This window comes from Homalodisca vitripennis, unplaced genomic scaffold (genome assembly GCF_021130785.1).
Source record: "Homalodisca vitripennis isolate AUS2020 unplaced genomic scaffold, UT_GWSS_2.1 ScUCBcl_9688;HRSCAF=18269, whole genome shotgun sequence".
NCBI lineage: Eukaryota > Metazoa > Arthropoda > Insecta > Hemiptera > Cicadellidae > Homalodisca > Homalodisca vitripennis.
The window spans coordinates 1-17,212 of record NW_025785810.1 but is presented as its reverse complement, the minus strand read 5'-3'; the positions used below and the strand labels follow the sequence as shown (position 1 = coordinate 17,212).

General features: G+C 34.0%; 1 protein-coding gene across 1 annotated transcript; it reads right to left on the bottom strand.

Moving 5' to 3' along the window:
- Positions 1-974: 974 nt before the first annotated feature.
- LOC124374705 (tight junction protein ZO-1-like) lies at positions 975-17,005 on the bottom strand (the record flags this gene model as incomplete). Its single annotated transcript, XM_046832872.1, is given in 17 exon segments — positions 975-1,139; positions 1,142-1,234; positions 1,236-1,271; positions 1,273-1,305; positions 2,565-2,771; positions 2,773-2,832; positions 3,131-3,136; positions 3,710-3,901; positions 7,050-7,230; positions 13,005-13,031; positions 15,249-15,319; positions 15,321-15,413; positions 15,415-15,450; positions 15,452-15,474; positions 15,709-15,790; positions 15,792-15,881; positions 16,833-17,005. Coding segments are annotated over 17 exon segments (1,481 nt in total), but the record flags the coding sequence as incomplete, so codon positions are not given.
- Positions 17,006-17,212: the final 207 nt, after the last annotated feature.

Genomic DNA, 17,212 nt, shown 5'->3' with positions numbered 1-17,212 from the left:
TAAAATATTGAGGTAAAATTTATTATAAAAATTAATTTATTGTGTCCCCCATATATTGAGGTTTTTGTCGGAAAAATTCTAAATGATGTGTGGGAATGGCAAGGAGGTCATTGTTGGATGCTGGTATTGGTTATTGGTGAAGTGTACCAAGCTGATGGGCAAAATTGGAAAATCTGAGAGCTTTTAAACCAGATAATATTGTTTTCATAAATAATACATACCATACACGGTTCATTAATACCCTAATGAAATAAAAATGTTCTTTATTGACCGATGTGCACTGGTTTTAAGTTTAGAAGAATTGATCTTAACTTGCTCCTCTGTTTGTGAAGAACTTGTTGTAAACTAATTTATTCTCCAAATTTCAAAATCATGTATACCTATGTAGTTATCCTAAGATTTGACATCATACATTCTTGAATAATTAAGTAATTATCCATAGTTTCTTAAATAGTAGATTTATTATACTTTCCCATATTGTACATAATTATTTTTGGAGATGTAACAAAACAAATTTAATGTGTTAAAAGCACACCATGTGTGTTTAATGTGGTTTTTGTTCTCTTAAGACAAGAAGCTTATAAATTGCACTTAGTCCTATAAAGACCTTTCCATTGCTTTGGGAGTGACAGGATATTCAGGATGGGTAAGATTAGGGGGTAGGGGCCGCCTCCTATCAAGATCCATGAGGAGGAATTAGAGCACTAATCTCAAAGTCATGTCTCCCCAGAAGAAGGGGAGGCCAGCTCTGAACCAGCCTCCGGTCAAAGTAGGCAGGGGGTGGCACACTCTTATGTTGAGGCTAGCAAGAACTTCTGATAGTTAGGGTAACAAATCCTACCAACTCCAACAGTCATCTCCCGCAGTAGACTAGACCTATCGAATTACCCATGAACACCAGAATCTCGACATTTGCGGTTAGTGATGTGCCGCTCCTGGATATCCATAAGGTCGCCCAGATTTAAGTGACACATCGGTTTTTGCTGTGCCCAGTGGTAGGTTCAACTGGAAGTTATAAAACGAGCCAGAATGATCCCTGCTGTGTAAAAGCACATCATTGCTTACCTATACTTAGGGTAGTCGGGGGGCTTAGCTGGCTTTGCAGGAGGGTCGACGGGGGGCTTGGCTTGGATGGGTTTGTTTGTGTTGACCGTGTGAACCGGTACGGATCATGACCGGATGGCCTCTGTGTGCCGTTACTGGTGCCGTTGCAGGACTTGAGGTCATCATGGGCAATTCGGCCCCAGGCCGAGTCTTTGGTTGTAGCTGTCCGAATGAGCTGACACTGTCGTAGCTCCCGGTGCTCTAAAATGAAATAAAACAATCATTAGAACCTTGTATTTCTTGTAAGGATGTGTATACAATCTTATATGTCTAAAAAATATTGTATGCCAATGTAGTTTAGTTCGTTTGAAAGTCGATATTTGTCAGAGTGCGGCGTTCGGCAGCTGACACTGTCTAAAACGGGCGGGAGTGCTTAACACGATAAAAAGCAGACTTTCTACAACAAATAAAAATATTGCCCACAAAAAGTAAAATCTACTATGAGAATTTAAATTAAATCTAAAATTCACATGGAGTGAGCACATAGTGTCTGTTTTTAAAACACAGGTGAAAGAGTTTTTTTTTATAATGAATGTTTTTATTCCTTTCATTTTGACATTATCTAAGACCCCTACTACACTAGGCCCTTGAGTTGTGCAGCTGATTAATGAATTATGCCAGACTATAGACTATAGAGGGTAGCAACGCAACCGCTTTTATACGACAATTTCGTAGTAGGTGTTGCACTATTGACTGCCCTAGTGTAATTAGGTCCAATACAGTCACATGTTACGTGACAGTATGACGCAAGTTTAGTAGCACCACTTAACGACCCAGTATGATAAGAGTTTAATACTTAATCATCTCAAAGTTGTTTATTTAAAAAAACTATCATATGACATGTTCTAATGTTGTACATATAACAAAAAATATAGATTCATTGATAGGCATGTAATTAAAACAGTATTTATTATGATTTCCTTTCAATTTACCTTAGTCTTCATCAATTTAACTCATTTTGAAAAAAGTACACTACACAAGAAATGTATTAACTCTGCAAATGGCAAAAAAAAAACAGTACTAGTTGTTTTAAAACGTTTCCCAGTGGCACGACTACTACTTGCCTTCTTTAGCAAACTTTTGCTACCAGATATTAATTCAAATAGATCATGCATGTTTACTATTAAAAAAAATAATTAAATTAGTTGCTGTAAAAGGAATTTTTTACATTTTTATTAAGCTTTATTCTATTATGATTTTGATTGTTTTCATTTTAAAGACAATAAAAATACTAATTAAATTTTGTTTAACAACTATTTACATATGAACATTAGCTGTAATGTGCTGACCAAAAAAAACATATAATGGTATATACTTTACCTCAATGACTGCTGTTCAACAAATAAAAGGAACTTGCTTTAAACAACAGAGCAATAGATTCTACTGTGAGGTTTAAAGAAACTGTGTTTACACAAAACATTTGACAGCAGGACAGTACGATAACGTTTTTTAATACTTACAGTTTTGGTGGGGTTGTGTCTCTCTAGTGACGAGTTGGCAGGTCGGTGATGGGGGGTGGCGTTGATATAGTTGGGAGGGTCATGGCTCTCTTTGTTGCCAAAGAGTCGCTCCTGAGCAGTGCGCGGTGCTGTGGTGCGCGGGGGCTTGCTGGCACGATCGATGCGCGGTGGAAGCTCAGGTGGGCTGGCCCCCATGGGGCTCTGTGGGTGGCGAGAATCCGTACTTGTCCCCGGATCGCCTTGGCTTATGGTTCATGTCATAGTTTGGCTGCCAATTACAACAAACTCATATAGAATTGGCAACTATAATAATAATAAATACTACTGGGAACCAGGTACAGTAACAAGATGAAAAGTTGAATGATATCAAATGTTAGTAGGCTTTAATAGGACATAGTCTAGATGTTTTTTGTAAGTAGTAAATATTCAGCTGATTTATTATTTTTTGTATACTTTTAGCCAGTAGTCTGTGCTTTAAATGATATTGACCAAACAAATCCCCCAACTATTTATTTTTTGTGTGATTAAATTTGTTTGTTTGAACTTTAATACATCACAGTTAAAACCTTTTTCTGGCAAAATATGGGTGCTGCAAGAAACTTCATTAAAATAAAATAAATCCAAACCCATCTTCTACAATTATTCATGTGATAATTTTGATGAAATTAAAAATGAAATATTTGGATGTATAATATTCTATATGTAAGGAATTATCAACAACAGTCAACAACATCTTTTATTATTTTGCGCTTGAGTTAGTCCGGAAATAGCAGTTCACTACAGGCACAGAAATTGATAGTTTTTATAAAATAAAATGAAATATTTGGATGAATACTCTACAAACAAGCAATCATTATAACAAAGAATGAGACTCAAATAATTGTTAAAAATAAATTCTTTTCCCTCTACATAAAAATTGTATTAGTAATGACAGACAATAATATTGAGATTTAAATTTTTCTTCAGCATCCAAGAGTATCACTAGTTTTACTATCAGAACACACCATATAACCAAACAGTAACTATTTTCATTCTACTCCTGACCCAACACCTTGAACCATCCCTTTCCATAACATATTTTACGGCTAAATGCTAGTGAACAGGTTATTCCAGCACCAGATGGACTGTACAGTACCTGAGTGTACTGGTGAGACGGGGGTGTAGGGTGGGGGGGCGGGCTGGCTGTCCTCCTGGGTGGCGATGCTGGGGTCACTGGAGCACTTGACCAGACGGGGCGGTAGCGACCCCTGCTCCAGGTCACTCTCGGGTGACGACGCGTACGACAGCCGCAGCGACGTCATCGGGAATAGGAAGTCGTCAGAGAGCGCTTCGTCAGGCTGAGGGGAGACAGACGTTAGCACACCACACACACGCACACACAACAAGACATGACATGCCGGGTGACACACGGACAGTGGGAGAACTTGGGCGAGGAGTTAGCTATCGAGATGATAAAATGATCTCTGTTACGTAATACCTAAGGTTTAGTCTTGAGTGAAAAACAAAGCTCTACTTAGCTATTTCTCAAGAAGGCAATAAAAAATCAGTATGGCTGTTATACACTGTCTTTTCAACATTATAAATGTTGTGATTTTGATAGCAATGCTAGATTTTAAAATCGTACCAATTAAGCTAATAATATATTACAATCATTAACTACTTTCAATTTTTTTTAACAATAAATGTAAAATATTATTAATGCTGATTTTATTAACATTTTGTATTTTAATATTAAGATTCATTATTCCACATACAGAGTCAATATTCAACATTAAAAGATTATTGATTAGGACCAAAAAATAAGAAGCAGAAAATTTCATCTGAAACTAAAGTTAAGCGTTCCATAATGCAACTGCCATATACAATTTTGAGCTACGAAATTGTACCAGCCAAAACAACAAATCTACAAGCGTGCTGATTTAACATGTCAAGCACATAATACTTTTTCAAATGGAAAAGTTTTATTAAAATATTTTATATGCGAATCAAGCCAACGAGTTACAAAAATATAAAATAGACGTAGAAAAATCAAGACCAAACGATAAAAACAAATATGATGAAGTTGTTAGACTAATGAAATGTTACAAATAATAGTAATGCGATTAGCTACTATATGAAACCAAAGTATTGTTCAGTGATTACGTTGTTAGAATGACACAAAGGCGAGAGAGGGGGATAATGTAGGGGGAGGGGAGGAAGCGGGAGATGTGGAGGGGGGAAGGGAGGAAAATACAGGTCAGACAGGAACTCCACCGACTGCAAACAAATTCCACCACCACAGTTAGAACGATCTACGACGACATAAAGACAAGATACTGCACAACTACTACCGTAGAACATAGTAAAATTACAGTATATAATATATATATAAATTACTATCTACAAAAATTGGGTACATCTTACATAAAGTGCCAATTAAACATTCAAAACGTTTGATCTTTTTCAACATGATCAGGACACTAAATCAGACAGATTTCAGTGAAGGAATTAATTCAAAACTATGGAAAGATTCACGGCGATTTGGCCACCAGAACGGCCTAAAGGGTCAACATACATACTTTTGAATCAATCCAATTTATGGGGGCGTGCAATCCATCAAAATTTAGTTAAAATATTTTCTTCTGTACAGTCAGTTAAACAAGAATTTTTATTTTGAATAATTTACATTATGAATTTAGCAGTGTTTACCATAAAATTATCTCATCAAATTCCTTTTGCATTCCAATGCACTTCTTAAACTAGTACAAGCATTATCATAGGGTTTTCAATGACTTGCCATGATACTCAAAAAAAGATTGGAAAATGGGAAAATGGCATTTGACTTATTACAGTCATTAACAACAGATGTTGTAAACTTTTCTAAGAAGTAAGTTTAAATCCATTATGTTATAAGTTATATCATTTCAACTACAACTAAACTGAATATTTAGTATACAACATCTGTTCCCAACTGAATTTTTTAGGTTTCAACAATCGATTAAGACTTGTGAAAATCTAAGTACTTATTTTTCGTTCTTATGATTTTAGATGTCACTAAATTTAAAAAAAACATTGCATTAACCTTTCACAATGATGTGTATCCCATCAGGTACACGCGATCTTTCACAACTGTCGTTTTATACCCAAACAGTTACCCACTGAGCTTTCATAAAGCGTTTGGTGTGCCCGATATGCTACATGTTGCTATGCATTTTCTTACTGCGTTTTTATTGTTTGTCTGTTTTGGTCATTTGTTAAAAGTGATCACACGCTTTAAATAAATAACTAAGACTATAGTGTACCCTATCGGGCGCACCGAATGTACCGAATCGGGCCTTATTCTTAAAAGGTAAATGAATATTTTAGGTACCCCTTGGGGGTACACAGAAAACCCTTGAAAAAACATAATGCATATTGCTATTTTTTTCTGCAAATTAGTCTAGCCTATATACATTTTCTCATTATTAGAAGTTTAACGTAAAAATACAATTACATTTATTGCCATTATTATTGAAAAATTCAATGGTAAATAAAACAGTCCAAAAATAAGCCATTGTCATGAATTAGCTTTCTCAATTTTTTCAATATTTCAAATTTTTAAAAGTAACAAAGCAAGAATGGAATTTGGTTATAAATATGCTACAACAGAATAGATTAAATACCAAGTGGAAGTATTAACACATTAATTTTATTGATAATATGCAGATCATATTGAATTTTTATATCTATAATGAATATAACAATCTTTGTCAATGATGAATTCAAAATGCACACCACATAATAGATAAACACAGCTAAAAATATTGTTTAAATTTTGTATAGTAACAGATAGAATAGAATAGATTTTTATTGCGTTGACAATATATATTGCATTGTATTGCAATAGTCAATAATACCAATTTTTTTACGGTATTTATCTTAAAAACTAAACCCATTCACTCGACTTTCCATACAGTTGCACGCAGGCACACATTCATACACATACAAAAAAAACAAAATTCATAATTCGTGGGATCAACCCCCAGGATTGCAACACCCGCCGCGAATATCAATCCCAAGTGTGCTCCATAATCACAGATAAATACTGTGATTTTCACACTGTAAACATTTTGTACAGTCAACCTCCTTAACATGTTTAGTACTTTTGCAAAGACGTTTGAGTCACTATACGCTACAATCTATAGGTCTTAATCACAACCACAATTAGATGAACACTATTCCACACTTTTCTTTTACTAACAATATGTAAAATACTCATAATTCTTCTATAATTTTGCAGTGGACAGAGAAAATACTTATCCAACTGAGTTTATTATTGCACAATGTATTTACTACTGTCAATACAGACTCGATTTTACAATTTTACATTCTAAAGAAATGTACTGAGCAACCTTCTCAGTTATTGAACATCTTTAAGAAGGAAACTCATTTCTAAAAGTCACTTCTTACTTTGTTGCGTATATATTTTGTTACTACGACAGTTAGACCAGGTTGAGGTACAACTACCTTGCTCTCGCTCATCCAGACTGGGGAGGTCTGCTGCTTGTCGATGAGCTCCCGCACCTTCCGGTACCAACTGTCGGGGCTGGCGGGGGATAGCGACAGCGAACACGAGAACACGTGGCCCCACACCTTCTCCAGCTTGTGTCCCTGCTCGAACAACTTCTTGCTGGACTTGTGGGCGGTCCTGTAACACCAAAACGTCCTCTAAACTGATCTGCTCACTTCACTAACGCTCCTTATAGAACAGAACCGACAGTTAACCTTTCCGATCAATTCGGCTAATTGCCGACGTAATCCTCCAGAGTAAGTGGGGAACAGTTATTCTAACTAATCCAATGCACGAGAGATGGATTGCACATTCTGCAACATGGAATGTGTGAATATGCACTGACCGTTTGTTACAATACTGACTGATCGCAGAAGGAGAACCCACAAAGTATGTTAAACCAGATAACAGACAATGAATTAGGGATACCAAATTATGAATCAGATAACTTCAATAATTAAAGGAGAACATTAGGCTTAAATAGTGTTTAAAAGTGTGATCTTGCCAACTTACTTATCTTGCCTTTGGTAAATTAGCTTCTTAACTCTATTTAGCAGTAAAACTATATCTTGCCACAAAACATTGCTCTTCGTTATTACATTTTTGTCAGTTGCAATATCTAAATAACAAATAAATGGAAATTTAAATATTAATCTTTAACTGGCTGTATTGCTGCTAGATAGAAATGTTAATCTGCTCCTTTCCAGATTTTTGATATCCAATGTTTGATGTTTTCAGTAAATTCAAACTGCTAAACTTGTGTACATCAAATTGTTAATCTTAGAGTACCTAGTTTAAAATTTATAAAAAAAAGCAATGATTTACCACAATTAAAAAAAAATTATTATTAGTGATTTTTATATTAAACATACTGGAGTAAGTAATATTGCAACTTTAACTTGAATTAAACTGCATTACAGTGTTGAATCAAATAATCTAGAAACGTAATATTATCAGCAACTGCAGTTTAATTTGTTCTTTGTACTGTACCCTGAAAAATGTATATTAATACATTTTATGGACGGAGTCAAGAGTTTGAAGAATATTTTTCACACTTATTTTTACACAATTATTCACTATTCATATACAATTCCACATATAATTTTATAAATTTTTCACCCAATCCCAAAAAAATTCCTTTTATCACAAAATTAAAAAGGGAAAGGAGAAAATCTCATTCTATACTCTCGGATATGTTATAATTAACTAATATTTCTGATATCCATGTTACATCTGTTAGACCAATAGTTATGGCCTAATTATTAATGTTAAGTTTATTGTAATCAAGAAGCATTCATTTTTATTCTCCACTAATATTGCTGTACTTCTTGATTTATATCAATTGAGTTAAAAATATTACAGTTAATTATTGTTAATATTCCTGACAAGCTCAATGTTAAACAAATTATAACCTCACTGAATTCTAGAAATTGAACAAAGAAAATTTGCTGAAGATAATGAATAAAAGATAAGATAAAATAAGAGATAAGATAAGATAATTTTTGTTGTTATATAAAAATTATTATTTAAACCCTAATCCAAACCGAAACGCAAAATTGACAACTACACAAATTATACAAATATATGTGAAATTGCAGTAGACGATCTATTTCTAAATGATATTGGAGAGCACCGAATATTAAAAACCACAACAATACTTAAAGAAAAATGTTTTTAAATTTAAGGTTAGAAACAACATAGTTAAAGATATTATAATGAAGATAGGTTACAAAGATAGGATACTAGAACCAAAGATTAGGAACAATCCTGATTCATGAATTTGACGATACAGCTGAAGGCTCGATCCCACTTTATATGCTAGATCTAAATGACAAAGGAATTAGGTAACTTTAACACACTGTTAGTTGGACTTCATACATTTTTGTGTGGATCTTCAACAGTTCATATGAGAATTAGGATTTCATAATATTGTCAAATGGCACTAACACACTGCATTTCTTTGCTTAAAGTTTGTTATTGACAATGGACGATTAGAAAGAATAACAAACAAGATTTCCAGAATTTGCCATCTAAGGTTATTTTTTCTAACACAATAACAATGGCAAATGTCTGAAATCCTGTTAAATCCTTTAAATTCCGCACATTGGATCTAAATAATGAAGACTATCTAGATAACTGTAGTACACACTAAATGATCTTGATGCACTTTTTTAAAAGGATTTCAACATGGTCTTTAGTAATTAAAAACAAGACAATTAGTAATCGGAGTTAATTAGTATTTATAAGCATGTTTTCCATCACCTCATCCATGGGTGCTGTTATTCTTGTTATAAAATAACGTTATTTATTGATAATAAATTGCTTTTATAATGTTAAATACAGAGATATGTTACTTCCCACATACCCTTCTTGTCAGTAAATTTAATGCAGAATATTACACAATGACCAATGTCATGCAATAAAAAGTTCAAGTACTCATACATACAGTATACACGATTATACAATTTACTACTTTTTTACAAGGGCCTTTGTTTCCTTAACCTCCGATATCCCACGCCATGACGGCCAGACACGTGGGCAGTAGTCGATTGCGTATATTCCCCGCCACACATTTGTCACTGCCGAGTTCAAGCAGCTAGTTTTGCGCTGAGCAGCAGTGGCATAAAACATGGCCGCTTCTATTGATTCTCCCGCCAAATATGAATTAAGAAGTTTTATTCGTTTCCTGAAAGCAGAAATTTAATCGGAGAATGTGACGTGTTCATGGAGAAAACATTTTGAGTGATGGTGTTGTACATAAGTGGTGTAGAAAGCCAAAGATATTGGGCTGGCAAAGAAAAAAATCACTAAGTGGCTTCAGCTTTGACATTTCTCGATCCTTTGATCCTTGAATTTAACAATCCGCCGTGTTTAAACTTTTGTCACGATTCACACTCAACACCATCACTCATAATTTTTTTCTCCGTATAGACAGCACATTCTCCAAAGGATTTCTGCTGAACTATTTCCTTCTGCTTGCAGGAAAAGAATGACACTCCTCAATTTACACTTGGCAGGAGAGTCAATAGAGGCTGCCATGTTTTATGCGACTGCAGCTTAGCGCAAACTGACCACTTAAACTCGGCAGTGATAAATGTTACAGCGGGGAAGATGCGCTATAAACTAATGCGCATACTGCGGACCTGCCACGTGTCTGGCCATCACGGTATGAGATCGGAGGTTGAAAAAAAACACGACCCTCGTATATAGGTGTACATTATTCAAATTAACAAAGTATTTTCATTGACAAGGAAGGGACATTTCTGATTATCAATTGTAGTAAGCAAATTATAAACAAGAATTATTGCATTATGGTCTAAATGTAATTGCTAGAGCCTTCCCATTATCTACAGAAAAAAATCTACATAAATTAGGTAATATATTATTATATTGTTATACATGTTTAATACTTATATACTTATACATGATATGAGTATAGCAGAAAACCTCAGTACTCTAAATCCTAGAAAACTTTAGACCAGCAAAGAAATTAGAAAACATATTCTCTATTTTACATATACATTTTATGTTTCAAAATGTAATTTCTTCATTTGTGTACAAAAATATTAGGATTACATAAATATGTGGCATATTTAACGTATGCCACATTTTAAATATTTGTATACGTTTTATTTTGTATGATTCCCTTGCAGTTGAATTTCAATATGTGGTTTTTATTTGAATACCAATGTCAAAATAAGAGTTGTAGTTTTTGCAATTATAATGATTTAAGTAAAAGTAGCAGTGGACTCAAAATAACGTGAATATTTTCCTCCTACCACTAAATCTTTCACTCTGTGGTAGTAGTAGCTGTTGTTAACCTAAGAAGGCCTCTTTTCATATATAAACCACTGCCAATACAACAAACTGGTGCGAAAAACTCTTCACAGTCTACAGTCACATTCATTAACTGTGGTATCATGCAGAAATCAGTTTTACATCTTTAAAAGAACTTCAATAAAAATCTTTGAACAGTTTCTATATAAAAATTTAAAAAAAACTAGTTTTGCTATCTTGGATGTTGTTTTGTTTCTATAATGCTTTACTCTTACAATTAAGATAGTAAAATGACATTCCAGACCCAATTCTCCCCAATTAATTTATTGTTTTGAAGTTTGTTTTTGACGATGAAAGGATTGTAAAAGAAGCAGGATTTTTCTGGACATTTGCCGGCTGACCACCTACGACCTATTGTGACCTGTATTCTGTAGGTCAGTTTTTAATAATTAGTGTTGGTGTTTTGTTTTGCATTAAGTGCATGTTTTAGAGTTAGTGAAGTTGACACACAAAATGGTGGTTGTGATTCCTGACTTATGTGTGAAACAAACGGTCTGGTATGATTTGTTTATTTTAACCTAGTTTGTAATTATGTGTTAGGTTAGTTATATTACCTGAACAACAGATCAGATTGCAAATCTATAACGTAATGTTACATTTTTTTTGTATCACTCAACAATAACTCATATGTTTTCATTGCCTACTTCAAGTTTTTAGTATTCAAATGATTTTCCCACCATTAAGTTTTAATCACAAAAACAACACTATGTATATTGTTTCTCTATCCACTTTTGCATATGGGCGATTGTCTAGAAAGTGAAACTAACATGGTATTTTATAAAACAATGTTGTAGTACATGAGTGATGAGTTTATTTTCATAGTAAAATACAGAAATTTAATGGTTATGGTAGAAAGACAATATTTTTCCACCATATTTTGAAAAAAACGTTAAACACATCTTGAAAGCATCACACTGATCCAGGAAAATTACTGAAATATTTTTGGTCATAGTACAATATTTTCTAAAAATCATACAACTATATTAATGCCTTGTCTTAGAGCAACACACCAATAACATAAAATGGACTTTGTGCTCTTGAAGTCTCTTTAAAGTACAATATTCCAACACACCTAACTATGTCCTATGCGTTACAAACAAACATCAAATTTTCTCCCTGCTTAAGTAAAAAAATAGTATTATTATTATTATACTTTCTCTAACAAAAGTATTTCTGTTAAGGTTTATCAGCTCTTCATGGAGTTCTCTCATGGAGAGACCCCTTTTTTACACCATGACAGAATTTTTTTGACTCTGTAAACAGTACATTGTAAACCAAGAGACCTGGATTTTAATTCATTGTAAATTTTGACGCCATTAACACTGCTTTATGCTGATGTAAATAAAGAACTATTGACTATTGACTATTGACTATTTATAATACAATATAACTGTATTTTTATTTCGAATTCATATTGTTTACAAGGCTTTTAAAATCTGTCTCGTGCATTATGTGATGCACAGGACATAAGTAAAAAGCTAAATTAGTGCAGTTATACAAATTTAAGATGGATCTTGTCATATTTTTTTTTACAGAAAAATTTATTTTAGTGGAAAAAATTTCAAATAATGAAATAAAAATTTTTACATCCAAGTTTTACCACAAAAAATAGCATTCATCTTACTTAGGAATTCACTATATACCATCAAAATAACTGATAATTCATACAATAAAATTAACTTTTCTTCATATGAATAGAATATGCAGAAAAAAAATACATTTTATCTCCATGCAGATAAAATATTACTTAATAATCTGTAATATTTAAAACTGTATAAGGTTCAGTGCTTTGCGTAGAGAATCACCCATACAAGACTTACAAATTAAACCATCACTTAAACGACACTGCAAAAAATGCGAACCAGCCAGAATTGCACAATGCGCGTGATCAAACATGCAATTCAGTTAGTAATGAATGCTAGGACTGGTGGTCAGGCAGTTGGCATTCACATTCCGAGTTCCGCCACCGAGAGAAGAACCGTTCCGTAGAGGCTTGCTGAGCGGTTATGTCCCGGTTATATCCGTGCTTCCTGTCACATGACACATACAGGAGAACAAAAAACAAAGACACTTACCACGCAAACAAATCCATCACGGTCGGGCTAGACATGGAAACAAAAACAGTTTATTAGCCAGAGCACTCCAAATTAGTGCCCTAACTCAAAGAGAAGTATAAAATATCGTTAAACGTCATTTGGACATCTACATACATATCTTTGACCATTTATAATATAAGTTATAGGCGAATGCTATGTTACACTGCATAAGCAAACAATTTAATCTGAGCTTATAAAACAATACACACTTTAACAATTAAAAGTCAATGAGTTGCATTATTTTTAGTGAGGCTAATCAGATGGATTTATTTGTCTTTAAACAAATACTCACAATTGACTTCATCAGTAAAACATAATTACAGTTAACAACGAAAAACAACGTTTTAATTAAAACTATACTAGGCGTATCATACACCTAAATTTTTAAAAAAGACAACCTAGAAATTAAAATTTTATTTTATATACACTACTATTATTTTGTTAAAATGGGGTGTTACTAAAAGTTGGAAAAATATATCAGAATTTAATTATATACCAGGCATATCCAGAAAGTAAGTGGACTGAGATTCTTACAGCTGGAGGGAGATTTTTTTTTTCCACATGTTGGCTACACTGTTGTGTAGCCTGATTACTTTACTCACTTCCGTATTGAGACCGGTACAAGGTCAGTATGTTCAGATCTGTTGATGCCGATGAATGAACTTTTTCAGGTATTTCCGCAAATTTCCGGATTTCTCCTGGATCCCAAAATAGCTGACAGACCAACACAAGTTGAATCAAATGGAGGCCAGGCAAGAGTTTTTGAGATGCTACAAACTCCATGACGATAAATGTCTTCACTCCGTCCATTTGGAATTGTGCAGTTTTTACTTCATTGTAAACCTCAACCGAGGAGTTTTTCCCTTTCAAACGAGAAAACCAATGATGCCGTGTATTTCGCACGTTGGCGGGAGATTGGATTGACATCTTTCGTGAAACATATTGTCGCATTGATATTACTCAACATGCTGACCTCGAACCGATCACGTTTGCGTTATAGGGACAGGAATATTTTTCAATTACACTTATCCGAGGAATGTGTGAGGATATTATTTTAAAAGGAGTTGCTTATGATGCCTCGCATGTGAAGCCGCAAATACTATTCTATTACAGTTGAGATGAAAAAATAAGTGGCAAATATAATAATACTGCCCACATGACCTTATCGTCTATAACTTTTTATAGAACAATAGTTAACACGCTAAAGATTCTATTTATCCTCGGATACTTGAGGGTTAATATACAATTTTAGACACCACGAATACTACAATAGGTTTGTAAAGAAGAACTACTAAGAGTATATTAGGCTGTAAGAGATTAAGGTACAGAATAGGATGGTTTGATTTGCAAGAGGGAAGAAAATACAGATAACAAGAAGAAAGGTCAAGTAACTTTTATCAATAAAAATTTTTTTATAATAATCTTTTAAATCCCTATTTGAAATTTTTATACATTTTTCGGATTCACTTGGGTTATCTAATATGAAATACAAGTATTTTTTTATATTTAACAGCTAAGATTAAGGGCACTATTTTCCAATGTCACTGCACTTCAGAACATTATTACATTTTAAAATGTAATAAAACTTAATTTAATCTGTTTATTGAACTTACTGATTGTAGGCAGTGATAATAGGTATTCACATCTGATTCATGTTAGGGGAATCAAAGGCTTATTACCAATTAATAGATTATGTTTATATACCAGGGTTGGAAACTTTCTAGATTTGTGGACAAGGGAGGAGCGGAATATTTGTGAGATTATACAGTTAATTAGTTGGTTGTACTGTATTTGACATTTTACTTTCTATAGCATTGAATCATAATATAAGTTTATGGTTACATATAATCTTTCTGGTTTCCTTGTCAACATCCTTAGACTAATTATGCACAAATCTAATAATAATAAAAGTGTATGTGATCAGAACAGCTCTGATTCATATGTAATAAAGGATTAAAGGAAGAGATTCCACCAAATTTATCACACATAGAAAATAAAAGGAGATAAGAGTACAAACCCTTTTTTCAAATCACACTTAGATTACTTCCACAAAAAATTGAGAATCTGAGAAATTGTTTTGTACATTATTATCTATCCATTATAATATACGAAATCAAATCGTGCATACTACTCGTCATGCTTTACCTGTGAATGCTTTAATCATTTTTTTAAGTTGAATGTCACTGTATTAAATCTGTCCAGGAGAAACAAGGTGTAACTTACTTGGCCAGGCCGGCACGCAGCTCCTTCACGATCTGCTTGCTCTCTGCGCGCAGGAATATGACGATGGGGTTAGAACTGCGCGTAGTTAAGACGGTCAACCGCGTTAGGCGTGATGTCGAGCAGCGCGTGCTTGCCACGGTCCATGATCTCGCGTATGGCACTCAACCCGGATGATGCCACTGGATTTTTTGGCTTTTTGCTACCTCCTCCAGGTTGTTCTCCAGCTCTGGAATTAAACAAAATATGACTGAGAGTCAGCTAATAACAACTAAAATATAGAATCTGATGTGATGTTTAAAATCTCTATTGTACAATAAAAAAGTAAATCAATTCAGAACGATCTTATTCTTAAACTAATATTTTAAGTGAAATCAGAACATTATTACTTTTAATTATCTTTATTATGATCTAAAATGTATGCAGCTAACAGGTTAATAGAGAAGGTATTAACAATACTAACGTGGAGAGGAGAACTTGTCGGGAAAGTCTTTGAGCAGCTTATCACGTGCGATATCCGAGACAGGGCCGAACAGAACTACGGGTCCTCACAAACCCAGGATGTCGCAGCATCACTCTCTCGTACGCAGGGAACTTGCTGATACTGTCTCCGAACACCACGTCGTCCCAGTGATCCTGTCAAACATGATTCCATAAATGTCAGGTAACATGTTCCATGGTAAATGTTGCAGCTAAATAACAGCAATATTGTGTATTACGTTTGTAATGTTTTTGAATTGTTCCACCACTGAATGTCTTGAATTAAAAAAAAAAAAAAAAAAAAAAATCAAAGTTTGTGAGAAATTTGCAGAAAATCTCTTCCTTATTCAGTTGCCAGAGTTTATTCCCTATAAAGCAATATTTTTATGGTTTTAGTTTTTCTGTAAATTCTTTAGCACGATATTACATATATATGAAATAGACAGACAAATGTTGAATTGTGTATCCTGACATTAGCAATGTGCTTTTTCCTCAATTCTCTTGTATTTTTGTGTGTTAGCCCTTCAATGTGGTTACACATGACCAAAGAACATGGCAGGCTGCAGTGGTCATGAACTGGTTTAGTGCAAATCATTAAGTATCCAGTTATATTTTATATTGTTACAAAGAGGACATTACGTTCTTTATTTTGCTCATCACAGAAAATGTTTTTCTTCTTACCCAGCTGTTTATAGAAACCAAAGAGATGGCTCAAATTTCTAAATACTATTTTACTGCTCAGTAAGTACAAAATAATTATACAAAATTGATTTAGCGAGTGTGTGTTTGTGAGTGTTGTAGTCCTAGGCCTATCTGTGAAAGTTAGTTTTTTTTTTTTGTATAATGTAACCAATTTCAGATTAGTTTTTGCATTACTTCTGACTTTTAGACACTTCTGTACTATTTTATACTCAATGTTTAACTTAAACATGTCATGATAATATGTGCATTAGCAGGACAAATTCCCTGTAGCAAGCTCTTGAAAATCCCCCAAATTGAAGGGTTAAGATATCAAAATTTAAGCCAAAAACAACTTCTTTTTTGCAATAATTTACAATGGGAAAATGTTTATAAAGTATCCTTAAAGCCTTTCTTGCAAGTGCTTACTTTACTGAGGGACTTGGACCGACGATGACTGTTCCGCCTTCTCCGGAAGAAGCTGCCTCTACTCTCGGACGCTGTTAGCTCCTTCTTGGTGGCGTTGAACTGTGCCGTTGCCAACTCCTCAGCTCTCGCCTTGTTGGGTATGATACCCTTCTGCACTTCTTGGTTGTTACGACCTGAAATACACCAAATTCTTCACTGGTACCTCTTTATTCCATTCAAACGCAAAGAAAATGAGTCGATACGTCATCAAAAATCATTTTATACACAGCTAATGTTTCTTGTTCTTACTTAACACAAAAGTTAAGGTCAATGGCCGGAGAATTACACAGATGGAACCTTGCCTATACAGTCAACACAGCTAATAAAAGCTGATACAGTTT